Genomic DNA, 20568 nt, shown 5'->3' on the forward strand with positions numbered 1-20568 from the left:
CACAGGACAACAACAGAATATCCAAGAGGAGTCCCAGTGAGAGTCCATTATTGGTGAGGTGAAGTAGCAGAAACCAGAGGTCTCAAGCCAGACCAATAACTCACGACAATGAGCACTTGCAAGTAAGATGAATGGACCAAACTGTGTGACTCCACAGGCCACACTACAGCTTTCACAACAAGATTCTTCTTTTGTTTGTTTGCTTTTGTTTCTGTTTTTATTTTTGCCTTGTTTTGTTTCTGTGTTTTTTTAATTAATTAATTTATTTATTCTTTTAAATTTGGTCTTGTTTAGGCAGAAAGGTCATAAGGGCAGAGAGAGGACGTGAGGGGACAGGGAGAGAGGTGGGATTGGAATGCATGATGTCAACTCCATAAAGAATCAATAAAAGGAAAATTTAAAAACAAACAAACAAAATCCATTGTGCCCTTGAGAATGGCAGGAGGGAGAAACTCTTTTGAAAGAGGTTGCTCTTGTTCATTCTATCCTGTGGTATAAAAAAACCTACAGTGGGATGAGAAAGCAACTCATTGATAAGAAAAAAACTTTGTTGGGAACTCCAGCTGAGTATCTCAATGAGACTTCCCTAGTATATTGCTGTGGGGTGTTATAAGCTTCCCAATTAAAAATGCCATCTTTGTTTGCTCTCAATCGGGCCACCCCAGCTGTCTCTGTCATATGTTGTCACCTGAACTTGATGTTTTGCAATATATCTGCTGCCTTTGTCTATGTGACAATATTTGTTCTTTCTCTTTTTATGTTCGCTATTTGTTTACTGAATGCACACTTTCAAAACTGGAACTATGGATATCACATATTATTTTCTGGACCACAGAGAGCACGACCTTTCAGGGGCCACCTTTCTTCCTATGCCCATAGCTCACTGTCCATGGTGGCAGTGGGCAGAGATTCCGTAGCTGAAATAGCAGAGGCAAAGAGTATGGTCTTCTTCAGCCCTAGAGGAATGTCGAGGAGGAGGCTGTTTCTAACGACAGAGGTTAGAGCATGTGACTCAGTGTTGTCTTTGGCTCTGGGCTTTAGAGACAGTGACAGAAGAAGGGGGTCTGAAGTAGCGGGGGGGGGGGGGGAGTTGTGAACACAGCCTCAACACGTGTAAGTAGACCCTGCCTCAAGCATTTCGTGTTAAAACTACTGATAGCTAGCCTTTACACACTGTTGGCCGAATTTAAAAGAGAGTGCACTTACACGCCATCAAGATATATCATTTTAATAGGCATGAAAAGTAAATGGTCCTATCAGATAGGAAATGTACATGTGGAAAATGTAAGATTATGTCAGCTTCACAAGTCTTTATACCTCACAGATGGTCCATTTAAATCTCATGTTTAAACACACACGTGTTAATTGGGATGGCTTCCCACTCATCTCAATTCATGCTTTTTTGTGTACAGTACCATTCTGAGGGAACATTCTCTGTGAGTGTCTGTCCTCCGGCAGGCTGTCAGAGGACCACAGAGCAGCCAACACACAAAGGTACCATTATGCATCACATCATCCCTCGAGCACCTGACATCCACAGAGTTGGAGCTGAGGCTTGGAACCAGGCGCTCCACCTTATCGTTCCTCTTACCTTCTGTGTAAGATGAAGGAGGAAGATCTTCTGCATAAGTCTGTCTTCCAGGAAAGGTTGCCACCTCTAGAACGTCCTAAAATGAAGGGCTAAACAATAATGGAGTCTCGAGTGACGTGACAGGCTACAGGGCTGTACCTGGATGGTAGACTCCCCGCACACAGAAGGTTGGGACACCTGTGTGGAGGATTTGGCACTTGGCACGAACAGAATTCAGGTTATGTTACGTGCTCTGAGAATCACTGTCTAAAGCAGTGACTGTCCCATTGGTTATCTTTGGCTTTAATATCTCACAAACATTGCCTGCCATAAACAACAAGCCTCAGAATAAAGCACAGAAATAAAAGGATCACAATCATTACATTGATGCTTTGTGTTAAAGGACTGTTGCAGGCATGCGCAGCATTGTAGATGTCTGTAACTTATAAATAATTTTGTCTGTTCAGATTTAAACCAGTTTACAAATTGTACAATTGATTCATAAATTTGGGAACATAGTTCTACAAAAATCTCACCAGGTTGATAACACTACTGGAATATTCAGTAAGACTTAAATTTCTTCAGCTTTATAGGTCTGTACGAACAGTAAAGGCTTAGGAAAGTTTATCTGTTAGTGAAAATAAAGAAATGTAAAATATTTAGTTGACTGCCACAAATGAATTTGAAGGTTTGAAGAAAAATCTATTGAAGTCTTAGAGTAAAACACCTTGAAACTTGGGGGTTAAAATTTTCTGTGCTTCAAATTGGAACAATAGAGATTGGGAGTGCCAGCCTACTGTCCTTACCTTGCATGCTCTGAGTTGGATCCCTACCCATACAATACTAAAATAAAAATAGGTGTTTTCAAATTTAATTTAAGAGGAGTCCATTTTGAGATTTTTTTTAAGTGGGTGAATCTAGAAGCCTAGTTATTCTACCCATTAAATAGCTCTTGAAAGCACATATCCCTCTAAGTTTAAAGTAATACTATCTTTTCATTTACATTTATTTTGGGGAAATTCAGATTTTTGTATGCCTGTCCTCTATTCTTTTACTTTTCTTTATCTGTATTTAACAGAATACAAAATTTTGGGGTCTATTTTCCATGTATATTAATTTTTCTTTTATCAGTTCTAGCAATCATTCACTTGTGTTTGGGAGAACTCCTTGCTTCATTTTATTTCTGGTTTTTCCTGTAATACAGTGATCGCTGCCTCACCTAATTAATCCACATTCAAGATAGAATAAGCACCTTGATAATCTCCTGTAGTGATGAAGTGATATCAAGGTTAACAGAAGCACAATCAGGATCTGGCTGCCTATTTCAAGATGCAAGAAGATGTCGTCATTGCCAAGTCAAGGAAATTGGGGGTTACAAAGAGCACTGAGAAGCTGGTGCCCCACCAACAGCAAAGGTTAACTCAGTAACTGCCCCCATCACTCACATTCCTGTCTGTGCAATCAGTACATCATTCCTACTGACTGATTAAAAGGGTTTCTTATTGGGTTTATGGTGATGTAGCATGAGATACTCATGAAGGAAATATGGCAGAACTTCAGGAACTGAATCTTCAGATTGGTGACAGCTGAGAAAAAGCATGGAGTAAAGGGGGGAGGGGGACCCCTATCTTGCCCTGTCTTTGATGAAGTCTTGTCCTGGTACAGTCTAATCTTTTGGAAACATAAACACCATGATGTCACATAAAAGTGGAGCATGGGTGCCTTTTTTTTTTTTTTTTTTTTTTTTTTTTCATAAAAAGACCTCTGGGGAAGGACCCTTGGCAAAATGGCACTGATCACCTCACCATTCTTTATTCTTCTTCCTGGGCTGCTTTTACTTCACATCACTGGTCACCTCAATTTCTAGTCTTATATTTTACTTTGGTGTTGCCTGTTTCTCCCCCAGGAATGTATGCTGGAGACAACAGCTCTGGCTTGAACATCACTCCATTCTTAGTTTGCTGAATACTTCCTAGCATTTGGAAATGGAATAATAAACATCTGCTGAATGACTGACCCCATTTCTACCTACCCCACAGGCTGGTGAGTATGGCTGAGCCGCCTTTCTTCATCCTGTGTTCTAGAGCAGAAAACCCTTTATACTTTTGTTATATTTGTCATTATTTTGGACAACTTACCAAAGTAGATTTTTTGATAATCTTTACAGATTCTACAAATGGATGGAGACTTCCTGGCACAGGGTAAAGGAAATAAATATAAGACTTTCCTATTTGGGGCTTTAGATCTCAGTTTACTAACTTTTTCATGCTGTTCCAAAAACAGTATTCATAAAACACAACCTCAACAAGTTGAGAACCACTGGTATAAGGGCATGTTGTTCAATCCTTTACCTTTTTGACAGAGCAAATGGCAGAGTGGTCATGCTAGGCTATGCTAATACCACAATGTCCCTCTTCTAGTCTCTGACATCTTTGAAACCATGTGTCTTAATGTCATTACCTTTAGAAAGCTCACAGGAGGACTTCTGGTCTAGTTTTTGCATCTAAGTTTTTCATATAAAATGTCTCCAAGAAAGGAATTTCTGTATATGCATCATGTGAGCGTGAAGTATACTTCAATTTAAAAAAAAAAGTGAGGAGTTGAGGTTTTTGCACAGAGGTGCATGCATTCATTTATTTTTCATTGTGGCAACAAGATAAACAAGTAAAATTCAACATTGAATGAATTACAAGTGATGCCAAGGTCATGAATCGTGATGGTATCTATCAGGGAAATAAAACAAATAGTTTTCACAGTACAGACATGGATGAAACCATACATGACTTTGGAAAACTTATTGCTTCTGAATATCACGTCATGCACAATATGCAAAGTGAATTTATCACCCAAGGTACTTTTAAAGCGGTAAGAAAGTGAGACATTAAAAGTGCAACACTTTAACAAAACTAGAAATACAAACAACATAGAGTCAGCCTCAGACAGCTGTTCTTCAAAGGTCAAGAGACAAAGCCATCAGCAAAGGCAGTGCAAAAAGAGGAGGCTTGTCTGGAAAGAACAGATGCCCCTCAAAATCACACTTCTTCCTCTGACTCGTGTTCACGTTCGGCGTTTTTCAGGAGCCCAACTTCCGAGGTGCACACCTTCTTAAGTCTAGATTTTACTAACCTGAGGGGAAAAAGAAAATCATCTCTGGTTACATGATGTCAAGGGTCAAAACTTTAGAGTAATATACAGATTATTCCTACAACGAACAGAGGCAATCCCCAAAGTAAAATGATTTCTATTTGACTTGGAGATGCCTGAAAATGTGTGCAGACGACAGCAAAGGTCTAAGTAAACAGGAAATGTGTGTCTCTTAAATGTATTATGAGATTGCTTAGTTATGCACAACTGATCATTTATAAAAGCAGGGGACTCTATTGACTGTGACAATGTGACGCTGGTGGAACATCTACATTAAACCCACAACTACCTACAGACTGCAAAGAGACGTCATTTCCTGTAAGGAAGTACATGACCTTTCCCTAGAGTGACAGACCAAGTGAAGGCCCATGTCAAGCCTGGGCTGAATGTCTCTTTATGACCAGTTTCTTCAGCCTGTTTACATTCTGATTTTTATTTTCTCTCTTCCCTTTGCCCGTTCAGTTCTAGTCATACAGTCCATCATTCCCTGTGCTCCGATCCTACACAAAAGCTTCACAAGCACTTCACTGGCTTCATCCTGTCTGCTGGCGCAATCCTAGCCAGAGTCAGAAGTGATTCTAACCTATGACATTGACACATTGGACACACCACTGACATGTGAAGCAATCTGACAGGTCATGTCCCTCATCTGTCAATAGAGGTTACCAGTTCTTCAGCCACTGCCCGCTAACACGAACACCTCCAATAAACAGCAATTGAGCAGAATCAATAATTTCTGTTGACGCAACAGCCAAGAAAAAAAAATGGCTCAGTCATTTGCCTTAATTATTGACTACTGATTTTGCTCATACGTTCTGAACACACCAAGTCACTTCCGTTTTGAAAGGCTGATTGATGCTCTGTAACAGGTTAAGGGCTGGTTACAAAAGCCCACACATCCTTTCCACATAGTACCACATCCATCCATGTAAGACAAAAGGGATTAATCAATTATGTTCATTTCTAAAGACTCATGAGGACAAGGAAACAACTCCTGGCTGCTTTACTGGGAATGAAATGTCAGCACAGGCCCAGTCACAGCCACTGTGTCCTGTGCTTTCTCTCTGGATTGTAGCTGCTGCTGCTGTAAAGCCACTAAGCTCGGCCACATGCACACCTTTATTGGGCTCTAGGGACCTGTAGCCCACATGGAGAAATGGTTCTGTGAGGCAGGGTGAGAGCGGGGATAATAAAAAGGAACTGCAGCCTGGCATGGCGGTACGCCCCTTTAAACCACCACTCAGAAGGCAGAGGCACATGGATCTGTGAGTTTGTGGCCAGCCTGGCCTATGTAGAAAGTTCTAGACCCCATAGTGAGATCCTGTCTCAAAAACAAAACAAAACCCCCTCAAAATAACACCCTAAATAAATAAATAAATAAATACCCAGGCACAACTGCCAGTTACTAGAATGGGGGAAATTTGGGGAGTCAAGGTCAGGGTGTGACCCTGCTCTTGCTTCATGTTCTCATAAATCACTGTGAAAAAGAGCAGAGCTGACACAAAAAGTTATTTTTAAGAAACTCGATGTACCTGGTGTGTTAGCAAGCCCTGATTTGTTCTTCCCAATGGCTCACATGACTCACTGTGTGGAAAACCCGTCAGAAAATAGGCAATGCTTCCTTACTCATAGGCAAGGGCTATTGAAATAGTTATTTGCAAGAGAAGTACATACATCTATCTATCTATCTATATGTGTATATATATACATATATATATATATATATGTATAAAACACATTAAATATGCAACAATATTTCCAAACAGATAGGTTTCACCGACAAACTTACACAATCAAGACTGCAGGCAGGGGATAGAATGAGGCAATCTTGAACCACTATTTTGCAAAAGTAGGACATTTTGCATCATCTTTCAAGGATTTCGGGAGGAGAATTCAATAACTTAGAGGTGCTTGTGTGGCAGCCATTGTGCCATGTCAAACAACTTGGATTCAATGTCTGACATGCAATGACTTGTGGATAAGCAACCACTTCATAGTCAAACCCTGAGGAAAGGAGCTTCAAGCCTCCTTAGTCTCAAAGTTAGCACTGAATTCGTTTTTCATGGGATCTCACGGAAAGACAATATTGAATCTTTTTTTTAATGCTGAATCTTGGTGGTATTTTGAAACTGTTGCTTAAATATGTATCAAAATAGTTCAGAGAATCCTGGTCTTATCAATATTAAAGGAAAATCAATGAACATATAAAATATAACTTCCAAACAAAGGAAGGTTGTATTGAAGCACCTTTGAAGTAGAAATCTAGTAAACAGCTAACAAATGTTAACTGAGCACTTACTGTATGTCTGGCAATGTGCCAGTCGCTATGGGGATATGAAAATGATTGTTTTCACGTGCAGATACAGACTAGCTGTGGGGACAGGCGAATGGGGGCAAGTGGTCAATGTCACAACTTATACTTATATGTAACAATATTCAAAGTCAAAGTACTACTGAAGCTCAGGAAACAGATCAACATGGGCCAGAGGAATCACAGAAGGTGTCAAAGAAGAGATGGCCGTTTAGTGTGACTGCAGCAGGTAAAGGGAACTAACTGTCTGGTCAATCAAGAGATTAGAAGAACACGTGGTGGGGATTGGGAGAGGCTGGGAAATAAAACTGGAGTTTCTTGTTTCTGGGGACCTGTTAGTGGACAAGCCATGTATTAGGCATCTGAAGGCTTTTGAAACATGAAGAGACAGTAGTCATCTGCTGGCTCTGGAGGGGAGCGGACACGAAGTAGAGTTTTTCCTTGCATCCTGGTACTGTTGCCGAAGACTCCCCAGCCCCTAAGAAGATGAGGCCCAGATGTCAGCCTGGAACAACAGGGGGAGAGAGCAAGACTCAGTAGCCCAGCCAGCCTTAACGACGAGCAGATGCACATGCTTGGGGGGAGGGAAACGGAACGAGCAGAAACAACCCGAAGGAGGAGGAAGAAAGCAGCTACAGAGCCAAGTGAGCTGCTCCAAAGCCCAAGAGGGACGTCTGGGAGCCGGAGAAGGCAACAACAGTTCAAGTTTCTCTTTCAGAGCCCTGGTGTCCCAGCTGCTCCAGCGTACAGCTCAGAGGAGGAGGGCTGATCTGGAGCCCATGCCCAGGGGATGGATGCAAAGCTGGTTGCAGTAGAAGCTGGCAAACCACGGGGCCCAGAAACAGCTACTACATTCCAGGGGTCTGGAGAGCCTGCAAGGTGTGCAACACTATCTACATGTTAGTATTCGGGTCCACTAAAAGTAATAGGGACTGTGTCACATTACAAGCTCTCGGGAGCTGATGCCCACCATGCCGAACACTTACATACGCATTACTGCAGTTGTAGAGTATTTCACCTAGTGTAGCCGTCTTAAGAATCGAGTGTTGGAGTCTGCATGTCTAGTAATTAGGATCAGTCCAGCCCACTGTGCTTCAGCACTAACCCACCCTGGAAACCACGATCATCTGCTTTTTTTTTCCTGCTCATTTTTGAGCTCACCTTTCGGTTTGTGAGGAGCCTTTCCTGAGCTCCTTCTTTCTACTACGTTCACTTGCTGTATTCTATTTTAATTGTCTACCTCTCCAATCTGCCCTGGTTACCGGACAACAACATCCCCCATGGGAGGGTCTCCGCCTCATATTTTTATACCAAATAGAGAGGAAGAGGAAGAGGAAGGCAATACAGACTAGGAGACAAGACCATTTGCTGAGTTTTTACATCTTCAGGAACATAAGGACACTACTTCATTTAGATTCCATTATCTCTATTTAGTAAACAATAAGATTCATATTTATTGTGGTTGAGTCTGAAGTCATAGCCAATAGGCCATAGAACTAGGAATATGTGTTCTCAGCAATCTGGTATTTTGCTCCTCACCTGCTCAGAAAGTTAAATCAGGATTCTTGTATAAAAGAATGCATCATTCAACTTTTGGAAAAATTAGAGTTACTGTCTTATTTAATTTGATTTGTATACATTTGTCAAAGAAAGGTCCCAAGGTTGTGAAATGGGACAATTAAAGTGTGTACACATAAGTAAGTGGAGGTCTCATCGCACATAGGGGAACTGGCCATCCAGAATAGAAGCCCACATATGTGAAGAGACAAAGCATGCTGTAGAACAGGGCATGGGTCGGAGGCACAGCAGCCATATCACTAAACTATTACAACTTTAAGTCAACATGGACGTTTTTGCTGGCCATTTCTTTGTGTAGAGATAACTTCCTAATGTCCTAGTCCAGTTTATGAGAAGGTAAGAATAAAACCTTCCTTTTGAATTTGACATTCAACACTGTCCAGTCTTGATGGGCATACACAAGGAAATGTACCATTCATTTTTTTTAAAGTGCCAACTTACCAGGTGATAAAAGTATAATTTAATCCGATGATGATAAAGGTTGATGCATAATGCCAAGAAAAGCACATGGTGAGGAACATCTTATTCTCAATATCTGTCAGATTCCATGGAGGGCTTCCACTGAGGGGATACAGGACAAAAGCAATCTGCAACTCAAAACAGGTGCACATTAAAATAACCATCTACATTCTCAAAGGAGCCTCTTTTCAAAACATTGGCGAACTAAGATGGCTCCCATTAGCTGAGGCGTCACAAACACAACACCAGGTTTTTCCGTAGTCACTCTCCACCGAGGCATATTTTTGAAGAACAATTTTAAGTGTATTTAATTATCAAATTTTGAAATGTTCCTAGTGGTCACTCTGGCCTTGGGTGCATTTTCCAAAATCCCTGGAGCTCTAGCTACACTGCGCAGCCTCACTCTGGTATTTCAAAATTAGACTGCAAAAGGTTTTTAAATAAGTAAAAACCCATAGATAATGTTATGTTAAGTGGCAAAAGGTTGGGACTTTCTCCTCAGGATCAGGTACAACATAAAGATATTTTGTATTATCACCTCTGTTGAACATTGTATTGGAAATTTTAGTTAGGAAAAGTAGGCAAGAAAAATAAAAGACATTCATTTGGGCAAAGAAATTGTAAAGTGATCTATTTACATATAATATGATCTCAAATATTGAAATTTATAAAGAACCCAACCCCATAACCAAAGCTAATGAAGGAGTTTCACATATTCGAAAATTGAAAATCAGGACACAACTATCACATATATTTTCACACACAAGCAGTCAAAACTCAACAATATAGTTTTAAAAAATATACTTAAACTGACACTGAACAAAGTGAAGTACTCAAAAGCAAAATTGGAAATAAAGCTCCATGGTAGTACATCTTACTGGTATTCATAAGGCACTGCTGTAGATACCGGGCACCACAACCACACATGCACATGCAAGTACACATATGAATACACACAACCACACATGCACATCCAAGTATACACATGAATACAGGTAAATTGAAGAGCTTTAAAATTTACATGCCAGAAGCTGCATAAAGTTGTGTAAGTGAAAGAAGTCAAGGACCCAAAAAAATTGAAAACCACTTCAAATTATGGACTAGATGTCCCAATATTTTTGACATGGCAAAAATACCCAGGGCAACTGTAGAACCAAAATAACAGCTATTAATATCCCAATAGGGTTTTTCACAGACATTTTTAAAAAAGTTGATCATAAAATTCATATGGAATTGCATGGTATCTATTATTGCCTTTTAAAAAGCATGGTAAAATATCACCAAAGCTGTAGGACTCATACCTTTCAACTTTAAGATGTTTTGGAGTTCATCAGAGGTGGTGTACTCACAGCATTATGGAACTGCTAAACATTGCTGAATTGCATAATTTAAAATGGTTCACTCCTTGTGTGGTGTTTTGAATGGGAATGGCCCCCATAGGCTCATATATTTGAATTCTTGGTCATTAGGGGAGAGGCATTACCTGACAGGGATTAGGAGGTATGGCCCCTTTTTTGAGAAGATGTGGCCTTGATGGAGGAAGTGTGTCACTGGGGGTGGGCTTTGGGGTTTCAAATGCTCAAGCCAGGGCCAATGTCTCTCTCTTCCTGCTGCCTGTGGATCTGGATATAGGACTCTCAAGCTACTTCTCCAGCATCATGTTTGCCTGCATGCCACCATGCTTCCTGCCATGAGGACAATAGACTAAAACACTGAAACTGGAAGCAAGCCCCAACAGAATGCTTTCCTTTATTTGTCATGGTCATGGTGTCTTTTCACAGTAATTGAACAGTGACTTAGACATCATGTTATGTAAATTTTATCCCAATAAGAAATAAGTAATGTTTTATAGACACATACACATATAGTATAGATGGATGGATGGATGGATAGATAGATGATAGATGATAGATAGGTAGATAGATAGATAGATAGATGATAGATAAATAGATAGATAGATAGATAGATAGATAGATAGATAGATAGATAGATAGATAGATGTTAGCTAGTAGAGAGTAGGACAGGGTCATGTATTGCTTAATTTTCCTATACTTAAAATCAATAACAAACGAATATTGTCTCCCAGAATATAAAGAAACCAGGAAAAGGTTATTAGGAAATACCTTGCTAGTTGTAACTAACATACTGTCTTGGGAGGAAAAATCATGGCCTTGAACTGGTTGATAAATAAAGGGCATAGGACCAGGATTGGAACAGAAAACTTTGATCTGCCTCTCTACCTTGTCAGGAGCTGATGCAAATGATGAGTTGATGGGACATGTTTCCACCCACGACTGCCACTTTGGAATGCTGGCCTAATGCTGCCAGATATTTCTGTTCTTACTCAAAAAAAAAAAAAAAAAAAAAAAAAAAAAAAAAAAAAAAGCTGAGAAAATAAACATTTTAGTGATGTTTCCTCTATTTCCAGTATTGGCAACTAACTCAAAATGTAGTCGTTATAAATTATATGTTGCTCAGGGCCTGTTAGTTTGTAATATGTATATGAGCCTATAGGGGGTGTCGTTCTTATTCAAACCACCATATTCCACTCTCTGGTCCCCATAAGCTTGTAGCCATATCATAATGCAAAACTGCATTCAGTCCAACTTCAAAAGTCCCTATTGTCTATCACAGTCTCAACACTATTTAAAAGTCCAAAGTTTAACATCTCTTCTGAGACTCATGGAAATCTCTTAACTGTAACTCTCTGTAAAATCAAAAAGCAGGTCACATACTTCCAACATAAATGACACAGAATCCACATTACTATGCTAAAAGGGAGGAAAGGGAGCAGAGTGAGGAAATACTGGACCAAAGCAAATCTGACATCCAGCAGGGCTAACTTCAAATTCTGCATCTCCATGTCTGATGTCAATGTGCACTTTAGATCTCCAACTCCTTTCAGCTTTGCTGACTGCAACACACTTCCCTTTCTTGGGCTGGTACCACCCCTTGTATGTAGCTCTCCTTGGCAGGTATCCCAGAACTCAGGTATCCCAGAGATGCCAGGCATCTCCAACATCTTAGGGTTTCCAAGGTAACCCAGGCTTCACAGCTTCATGCAATGGCCCCTTTGGGCCTCTATGCTGGGACACCCCTAACACACGCCTGGCCTCAGTGGCTTTCATTAGCAATGGAGGGAGACTTCACATCCCCTTTCTTATATCCTTGACTCTAAAGCCAGAACCACATGACCAAAGCTGCCAAGTTCTGCTGCTTGATGGGGCTGGAACTTGGCCTCCTCCCTTCAGTCACATTTGCATCAGCTTTCTGTGGTTGATGGCGAAAGCCTCACTGCCTACACTTTCCTTTGATTTTTTTTTTTTTCACAAGTTGGAAGCTCAGCTGGGTGAGGTCTTGCCCGGAGGCCACCGCTCCCTTTATTCTATTTAGCATCAGGCTTTTCTTTAAACTTTTTATCTTCTTCACATCTCCTCTACCAACACCATTACTCTAAACCTTTTCAATTTAGCCTTAGGCAGATTTTTAGGACGAGGGCAAAAAGCAGCCACATTCGCTGCTAAGACTATCACAAGAATGGTCTTTAAAATACTAACACTCTTCTCTCTGAAATTGCTTGAGCTGGACCTCCACAGTTCAAATCATCCTCAGCATGCTTCTATCTGTCTTCCATGCTCATCCAACTACTTTTCTAGTCCAAAGTCTCTAAGTCTTCATATTCCTCCAAAAAAAAAAAAAATGAGCATGATCAGGGCTGTCACAGCAATACCTAAGTCCCTGGTACCAACTTCTGTCTTAGTCACTGTTCTGTTGCTGTGAAGAGACACCACGACCAAGGCAACTCTTTTTTTTTTTTTTTTTTTTTTTTTTCTCGAGACAGGGTTTCTCTGTGTAGTTTTTGTGCCTTTCCTGGATCTCGCTCTGTATACCAGACTGGCCTCAAACTCACAAAGATCCACCTGGCTCTGCCTCCCGAGTGCTGGGATTAAGGCGTGCGCCATCACCGCAGAAAGCCTTTCATTGGGGCTTGCTTACAGTTTCAGAGGTTAGTCCATTGTCATCAGGCAGGGAACGCGGCAGCAGGCATGGCACTGGAGCACTAACTGAGAACTTTAGATCCTGATCTGTAGGCAGGCAGGAGGAGAGGGACATGGGGCCTGGTTTGGGATTTTGAAACCTCAAAGCCCACCCCACAAGTGACATACATTCCTTCAACAAGGCCATACCTACTCAAGAAGGCCACACCTCCTACTCCCTCTAATTCTTTGAAAAAGTTCTACTCCCTGGCAAATAAGCATTCAAATATGGTGGTGCTGGTGGGCGGGGGGTGGGGGGGGTGGGGGGGATGATTCTTATTCAAATCACCACAAGAGCATTCCAGCTGATGCTGAGGAAACAGGTGTAACTGTTGAAGAAATCAGCACCACTTAAGAGAAACCTGTGCTATACTAGGGCAATGGGAGAGATTTTCCGAGGGTAAAACTCCACCTCTCTGAGGCTCCATCTTCTTAAGAACCAAGTTCATTTGAAGGGGGAAAAAAAAGCTTAAACTAAAGGGGTTTCCCATTTTCTGAAGGAAGCTGCCCAGGGAAGTGTTTTCCAAAGTCAGTACACAGAAAATGATATAGCTGAGGTCCAAGGGGGCACGGTCTGCATCTCAAGCTGGCAGCAGAACTTGGTAGTATCATTCACATGGCATTGAGTTTGCACACGTGGAGGATGCAAGAGCCATGGAAAATGTTTAATGAGTCATGGAGCCGTGTTCCATAATTTTAGAGAGCGCCTATAGCCAGGTAATTGTGGCTGGGTTAGAGTCCATGAGAGGCTATTACCTGACTGAGTGGCACTGAAGCCTAGGCTGCAATGGAGACCCCAGGATCTTAGATATACCCGAATCTGAGATTTTCTCAGTCTGTTGAGGAAGGCTGCCTACAGGGAGTAGAGCTGGCTCAAGGTAGAGGCAGCGTGTACTATAATTTTCATTCTCCAAGGACTTGTGTGGTCCCTTCAGTTTCTCTTGCAATTAATTTCTAGCATCATCCTCTACAATCTGACATGACACAAGCAGTTTTGATTTCTTTTGTAATCTCTAGTTTTTTAAATTTATGTGTATGAGTGTGTGTGCACCACCTGTATGCAGGCACCCACAAGAGCCAGAACCCCTGGAACTGGGGTTACAGCTGGCCATGAGCTGCCTGATGTGGGTGCTGGGAACGGAACCTAGGTCTTCTACAGGAGCAGCCAGTGCTCTTCGCCACCAAGCCATCTATCTCCCCAGCTCCATTTCTTTTGTGTTCTCAAGGCTCATTTTTGTGGTCCATAATCTAATCAATTTTAGAGGTAGTTTTGAGAGCTGCTGAGAAGAATGCCCAGGCTAGCTACGTCTCTTGGATGAATTACCTGTTGACATCTGTTAATCCAGTTGGTCTGTTTAACAGTTTAGCTCTGAAGTTTCTTCAGTAATTTTTAGTTTGGAAGGCCTGCCTGAAGATATGGATAGGGAACTGAAGTCTTCCACCATCATTATATTAGGACCTAGCCGACCTTTCATGAGTTTTAGTGTTTGCTTTTGTAAAACCGGGGGGCCCCAACTTTCCATGCTTAAATATTTACAATTGCTAAGTCTTCTTGAATTGTTCCCATTAATATGGAGGGCCCTTCTTTATCTTTTCAGACAAACTTTAGTTTGAAGTCTACTTATCAAGTTATCAAAACAGCTCTGTAGCTTTTTTCTTTTCTTTTCTTTTCTTTTCTTTTCTTTTTTCTTTTCTTTTCTTTTCTTTTCTGTTTCAATGTGTTCAGTAGGTTGATTTCCAAACTTTGGATTTTTAAATTTTTTTTATTTCTTAATTTTTCACAAGTGAGGTATATTTCCTGGAGACAATGCATAGTTTGATCTTTTAAAAAAAGATTTATAGCCGGGCGTGGTGGCGCACGCCTTTAATCCCAGCACTCGGGAGGCAGAGCCAGGCGGATCTCTGTGAGTTCGAGGCCAGCCTGGTCTACCAAGTGAGCTCCAGGAAAGGCGCAAAGCTATACAGAGAAACCCTGTCTCGAAAAAACCAAAAAAAAAAAAAAAAAAAAAAAAAAAAAAAAAAAAAGATTTATTTTATTTTTTAGAATGTTTCGTGTATGTATGGTATTTCTGTGTGCAGGCGTGAACACATGCATGCAAGTGCCTGACAAGGCCAGATGCATCAGATATGCTGGAACGTTATAGGGAGTTGTGAGCTGCCTGATGTGGGTACTAGGAAGTGGACCCAGATCCTCTGCAAGAGCAATAAACACTCTTAGCTTCTGGGTCTTCTCCCCAGCCTCTGGATCTTGGGTTTGGTTCAGGGAGTCAGTCTGCATCTTTTCATTAGGATGTTAAGGCCATTTTCAACTGAGATTTTTACGGAGTTGAGTTTGCTGTTTCCTACGGTCTGCTGCTTGTCGGGGAGGAAGAAAAGCAACCAGGACAACAGTCATCACGTGATGGAGGAAGGGTAGTTATAAACGGCTATTCTGTTACAATGCAAACTACCATCCACCCAGGCAGCAAACAACTGAACAATAGAAGTTCAGAAGAAACCTGCACATTCTAAAAGATAAAGGTAAAAATAATCAATGAATAAAATACAAAATAAAAGATGTTACAACTCAGTGTTACTTCTTAGTGGGGTTGAATGTGGTCTCTCCCACCTCTTCGATTCAGTGCTAGTCTCGAGAACAAGGCTGTCAGTCTCATTAATTCAGACAAGCCAGGTTGATATATCCACCTGGTGATACGGGTTTTGAAGGGGAACTCCACCCTGTGTTAGAATTTCCCAGCCTGATATCTCCTCATCTTCCAGTTAATACTTCCTTATCTGGTGTTTAGGAGATCTTTTTTTCTAAATGAGGTTTTCTGTGAGCGAGGCTCTGAGAAAAGTGTGGAAAGCCTGCCTGCCTATACCTACCTTGGCCACAGCCCCACCTAGGCAACATTCCTGGACCAATGTAGCCCCTCATTTCTCAGGTGCCCCTGGCATCAGTAGCCCCTCAACTGGGAGATGGATCCTTATTGGGTTATGTATCCCAGTGTGCCCATGGAAAAACTCAGCCTTAAGGACTCCGTCACACTGGTGTCTCTACCTCCACAGCCTAAGTGGCTCCACGTCTCCCCACTCAAGATACTTCCAGCCCTCTTGTGTCTTTGCAGCCTGGCCTGTCTCTCTCCAGATCACTGACCCTGTAGTACCGAGTCCAGGAAAACAAGGCAACTCCCAGCTACCACACAGGGCAAGCTGTGTGCTGAGGTTGGTGACTGGCTAGTGGGCTTTTCCAGCGACTTCTTTCCTGAGCTCTCGTGCTGGCTGATTTCCTTCCTCTTTGTCTTTCTCAACTAGAGACAGCGTCCCTTATTTTTACCCTGGTTCCCCTCTTTTGCTGGATCCTGCAGAAGTGGGTTCCAATCTACCATCTTACCCAGAAGTCACAGTTGCCTTTAGAAACTTCCAAAATAAAGTGTCTCAAGTAACCAGTTGCCATCATTTAAAAAAAAAAAAACATAAATAATAAAAAATTAAAAACTACCACTTTGCAAAATGATTTTACTATTTTTTCTTATTTTATTGTTACTTTATATCAGAATGAGGGCAAATTTGAGTGCTTCTTACTGAATACTTCACTGGAATCACACCTGCTAATGTTTGGAAGCTATACATATATGATGAAAGGCCAAGATGGAGGCCATGAACAGGGGCCATGGAGGGCAAGAGACATTCAATCCTTTAACCTAAACTCAGGTAAATTAAGAATATGTAACTAAGGACCAGAAACTAACAAACTCATCAAGTCATCTTTAAAAACGAATATTACACTTTTATCAGCTGTCCTAATTTGTTTTCTACCAGAAAATTACAAGAAAAAAGGCCTATGAAGGAATTATTCTTACTATATTTTGTACGCCACTCTCCAAAAAAAACAGCAACAACAACAAAAACATGGTTTGATTGGTTTAAGCCTCACTACTATTAGGTTTCAACTATAGTTAACTTTCTTCTCCAATAAGGAATAAGCCAGAGACTCATTTTCTATAGTTTACAGTGTGAATTATATATCACTGCATATTTTATTATTCTCATTTACATCAACATTACAAGACCAAACATGTATTTTATGTATGATATCAGGCTTTGGAGTACTACTGTGAGTCATTTTTCCCTTTTGGAATGGACTTTCATTTTAAATAAAGATTTATTTATTTTATTTTATGTGTATGAACGTTTACCTGCATGTACTTCTGAACATCACTTGCATGCCTGATACCCAAGACAAGAGTTACAGAGGGTTGTGAGCCACCATACGGGTGATGGAAACTGAACCTGTGTCCTCCACTAGAGTGTCATGTGCTCTTAACTGCCGTTTATTTTTCTGAATGTCCAGATGAAGATGAGTTACAGTTTGGACTCATAATCGGGGCAGTTGTCCTGCCAGCAATCTTTGGGACGCGAGGACAAATGAAGATAGACCATACACAGGAAACAACTGTCCCAAGTGACAAAAAGCAAAGGCAACAGAAGCCGCTTCCCCACTGCCTGCCTGTCCTGTACTCTGAGGAGGATGAGGAGAAGCGAAGGAAAAACAAAGCACAAAGTGAGCCTCGGAGTTGCTCTCCCACAGGGAGACCCAGAAGAGACTGTCATGGAGTTAAGGGCACAGGGAGTTTCTTTTCTTTTTTAAATTACACAAAATGGCTTGGTCGTTGAATAAACATGTTTTAAATGTCACGTGCTTCAGGAAAGAACTTTTTATAGGTTAGGAGGGGATTTCTCTTCTTTCTGCAGATTACACGATCATTTCAATGCAAGTTATACACATTTGCCTAATTCAGCTCAAATCTCCATACAGACGTTTCCAAGAGTCCAAGGGGCATTTACTCAAAATCTGTCTATATATAACTAAAGTGCTACTGTTGGCTATTTGTGGAGACATAGCAAGAGATAAAAGTTGTAAAAAGCAAATCACAATACAGTGTCATTAGCTTAGGAAAGATATTTGAACATGAATGTGCACACACTGCACATACAAATAAAACATAGAAGCATAAGACATTCCCCTACGTTGCTAGACATTTTTATTTCAGAGGAGTCAATGGATGAGGCAGTTACTGTAGCTAAAGCATCATTTTCAGTTACTGTGTATTTACACAGCTATAAAATGTTTATTTTTCTTTTTTTTTTTTTTTTTTTCTTTTCTTTTTTTTTTTTTTTTGTTTGTTTTTCGAGACAGGGTTTCTCTGCGTAGCTTTGCGCCTTTCCTGGAGCTCACTTGGTAGCCCAGGCTGGCCTCGAACTCACAGAGATCCGCCTGGCTCTGCCTCCCGAGTGCTGGGATTAAAGGCGTGCGCCACCACCGCCCGGCTATGTTTATTTTTCTTTAAGAGTCCAAGGCAATAGTGAGGTTAGACACCTGGTCTATAAGAAATCAATCTAGACATACTGATAGGTTAAAAGACTTGAAAAAATCAGAAATTTATCCCTAAAGATTGTAACCTCATAAGTTTTTTTTTATAGAAAACTTTTCAGTAAATATGAAAATATTATTTTTGTGCTCAAAGTGGCAGCATTAAGCTGTCCTGTTCTTGGTTGATTTATAGTATGACATCCCTCTTTTTGTCTAAGCAGGACCAATCACTAAGTATTAACTAGATAATAATTGATCTTATTAATCATAATTTGATCTTATAATTCCTTTCTTCAACTCTCTTTGGATTTCTTCTCTTGTTCTTACTGTCCTTTTTTTTTTTTAACATGAATATTAAGTTCATTAATACAATTAAACTAGTATGTATGTATGCTATAATTTGAATAATATATACCTCCCCAACGTCCATATGGTAGAGGCTTGCCCTCCATGGTATCACTGTTGAGGTCTCTTACCCTTTAGGTTGGAGGCCTAAAGGAGCCCTTAGGTCATTAGAGGCACATCCTTGAAGGAGACAGTGGAACCCTGACCATTACCTCTCTCTCTCACTTTCCAATCATGAGGCGAGTATTCTCCACACATGTTCCTGTTGTGATATGCCCACTCACTATAGGCCTAAACCTCAAAGGAACTAACAAATCATAGACTAGGACCTCTGAAACCGCGTATGAAAATAACCACTTTCTCGCTATAATTAATCAGCTCAGGCATTTGATGCAGTAACAGGAAGATAACAACATATAGAAGACTGAACTGAGCAAAGAAGTGATATACACCTTTTAAACACATAGAAAATTCATACTGACATCAGGTTATGTCCCAAGGGAAGTGTCAGCAACCATCAAAGCCAACACATTTTCTGCTCACAATGCAATTAACTGGAAAGGAGTGATATTTAGAAAAGATACACTCTCAAATTTAAAATTATGTTCCTTGACCTGGGCCTACAACTCAGTGGTAGGTGGTAGGAAGTATGCCCATTTAGCTTAAGGTCATTCTTTTAGTCCCTGTACCAAAAAAAGTAAAGAAACCAAATCGTCAAAAGAACTCATGAATTAAAGCTGAAAGCACACTAGAAATACATCACTAAAAATTACAGTTCAAATAATACCTAGACTTCGATGTGGTTTTTAAACAAGAAAGGTTAAAAATAAATGAATTGTCACCTACCCCCCCCAAAAAAAAAACTAGAGAAAAAGGAGTGAAAGCCAGTCTTATAATTTTTAAAAAAAAGTGAAAATAGGAAATCAGCAAATCCATACCGTAACATAAAATTTCCACAGACTTTAAGAAACTGATGGAAACGATCATAGATATAAAATATGTCCACAGCAGAAAATGTTACAAGAGCCTGGCTTTTCCCCAACAGCTGTCAGTCGCTGTCTGCCCTGGACTGGGATCAGCAGGTCTCCAGCTCACTCCTCTCCAGCCCTGTGCTTCTGTTCTGCTTTTGGCCCACCAGACTTTATGCCCTGCTTTAGTCTAATTTACTTGAGTGGACTTAGATATTTTCTAATTTTTTAAAAAAATTTCTTTTTATTTTCCATTTTTTTCAAATCAATAGGCATATATCTATCTTATCTGTCTTTGTTATGTGTTCAGAGCAGAGAATATTCACTGCAGCATCTATCTTATCTGTCTTTGTTATGTGTTCAGAGCAGAGAATATTCACTGCAGCATAAGCTCACTGTGTCAACTTCCCCAGAAATTTTCTCTTGAAAAAACATCTTTCCTTTTGGCCATGAGATATCTTTCTGTATGCTATGAATATGTGTTGCTCTAATTGGTTGATAAATAAAGCCGTTTGGCCTATGGCAGGGCAGGATGGAGCCAGGTGGGAAAATCTAAGGGAGACAGTGAAAGGAGAAAGGAGAGGCAGAGAAGATGCCATTCCACTGTCCAGGGAGCAGCATGTAATGGCACACAGGTAACGTCACGGAACACGTGGCAAAAACATAGATTAATAGAAATGGGGTCATTTAAATTATAAGAACTAGTGAGAAAGAAGCTTGAGCCATAGGCCATGGCCATACAGTTTGTAATTAATATATACCTCTGTGTGTTTATTTGGGTCAGAGCAGCTGTGGGATCAGGC

General features: G+C 40.7%; 1 protein-coding gene across 8 annotated transcripts in view; it reads right to left on the reverse strand.

Moving 5' to 3' along the window:
* Window positions 1-4170: 4170 nt before the first annotated feature.
* The window catches only part of LOC102923286 (transmembrane protein 45A-like), a 78067-nt gene continuing 61669 nt past the window's right edge, over window positions 4171-20568 (reverse strand). For 6 of the 8 annotated variants that reach the window (XM_076549048.1, XM_042259435.2, XM_076549049.1 and 3 more), the window contains 3 exons: window positions 9045-9190; window positions 7358-7530; window positions 4171-4696 (listed from right to left, as the gene is read on the reverse strand). In XM_076549048.1, coding sequence (XP_076405163.1) covers window positions 7380-7530; window positions 9045-9190 — 297 coding nt within the window. In that variant the 3' untranslated portion in view covers window positions 4171-4696; window positions 7358-7379. The remainder of the gene's footprint in view (window positions 4697-7357; window positions 7531-9044; window positions 9191-20568) is intronic. The other 2 variants (XM_006995759.4, XM_076549050.1) reach the window with 1 other exon arrangement.

Source organism: Peromyscus maniculatus, chromosome 12 (assembly GCF_049852395.1).
Source record: "Peromyscus maniculatus bairdii isolate BWxNUB_F1_BW_parent chromosome 12, HU_Pman_BW_mat_3.1, whole genome shotgun sequence".
Taxonomy (NCBI): Eukaryota; Metazoa; Chordata; class Mammalia; order Rodentia; family Cricetidae; genus Peromyscus; species Peromyscus maniculatus.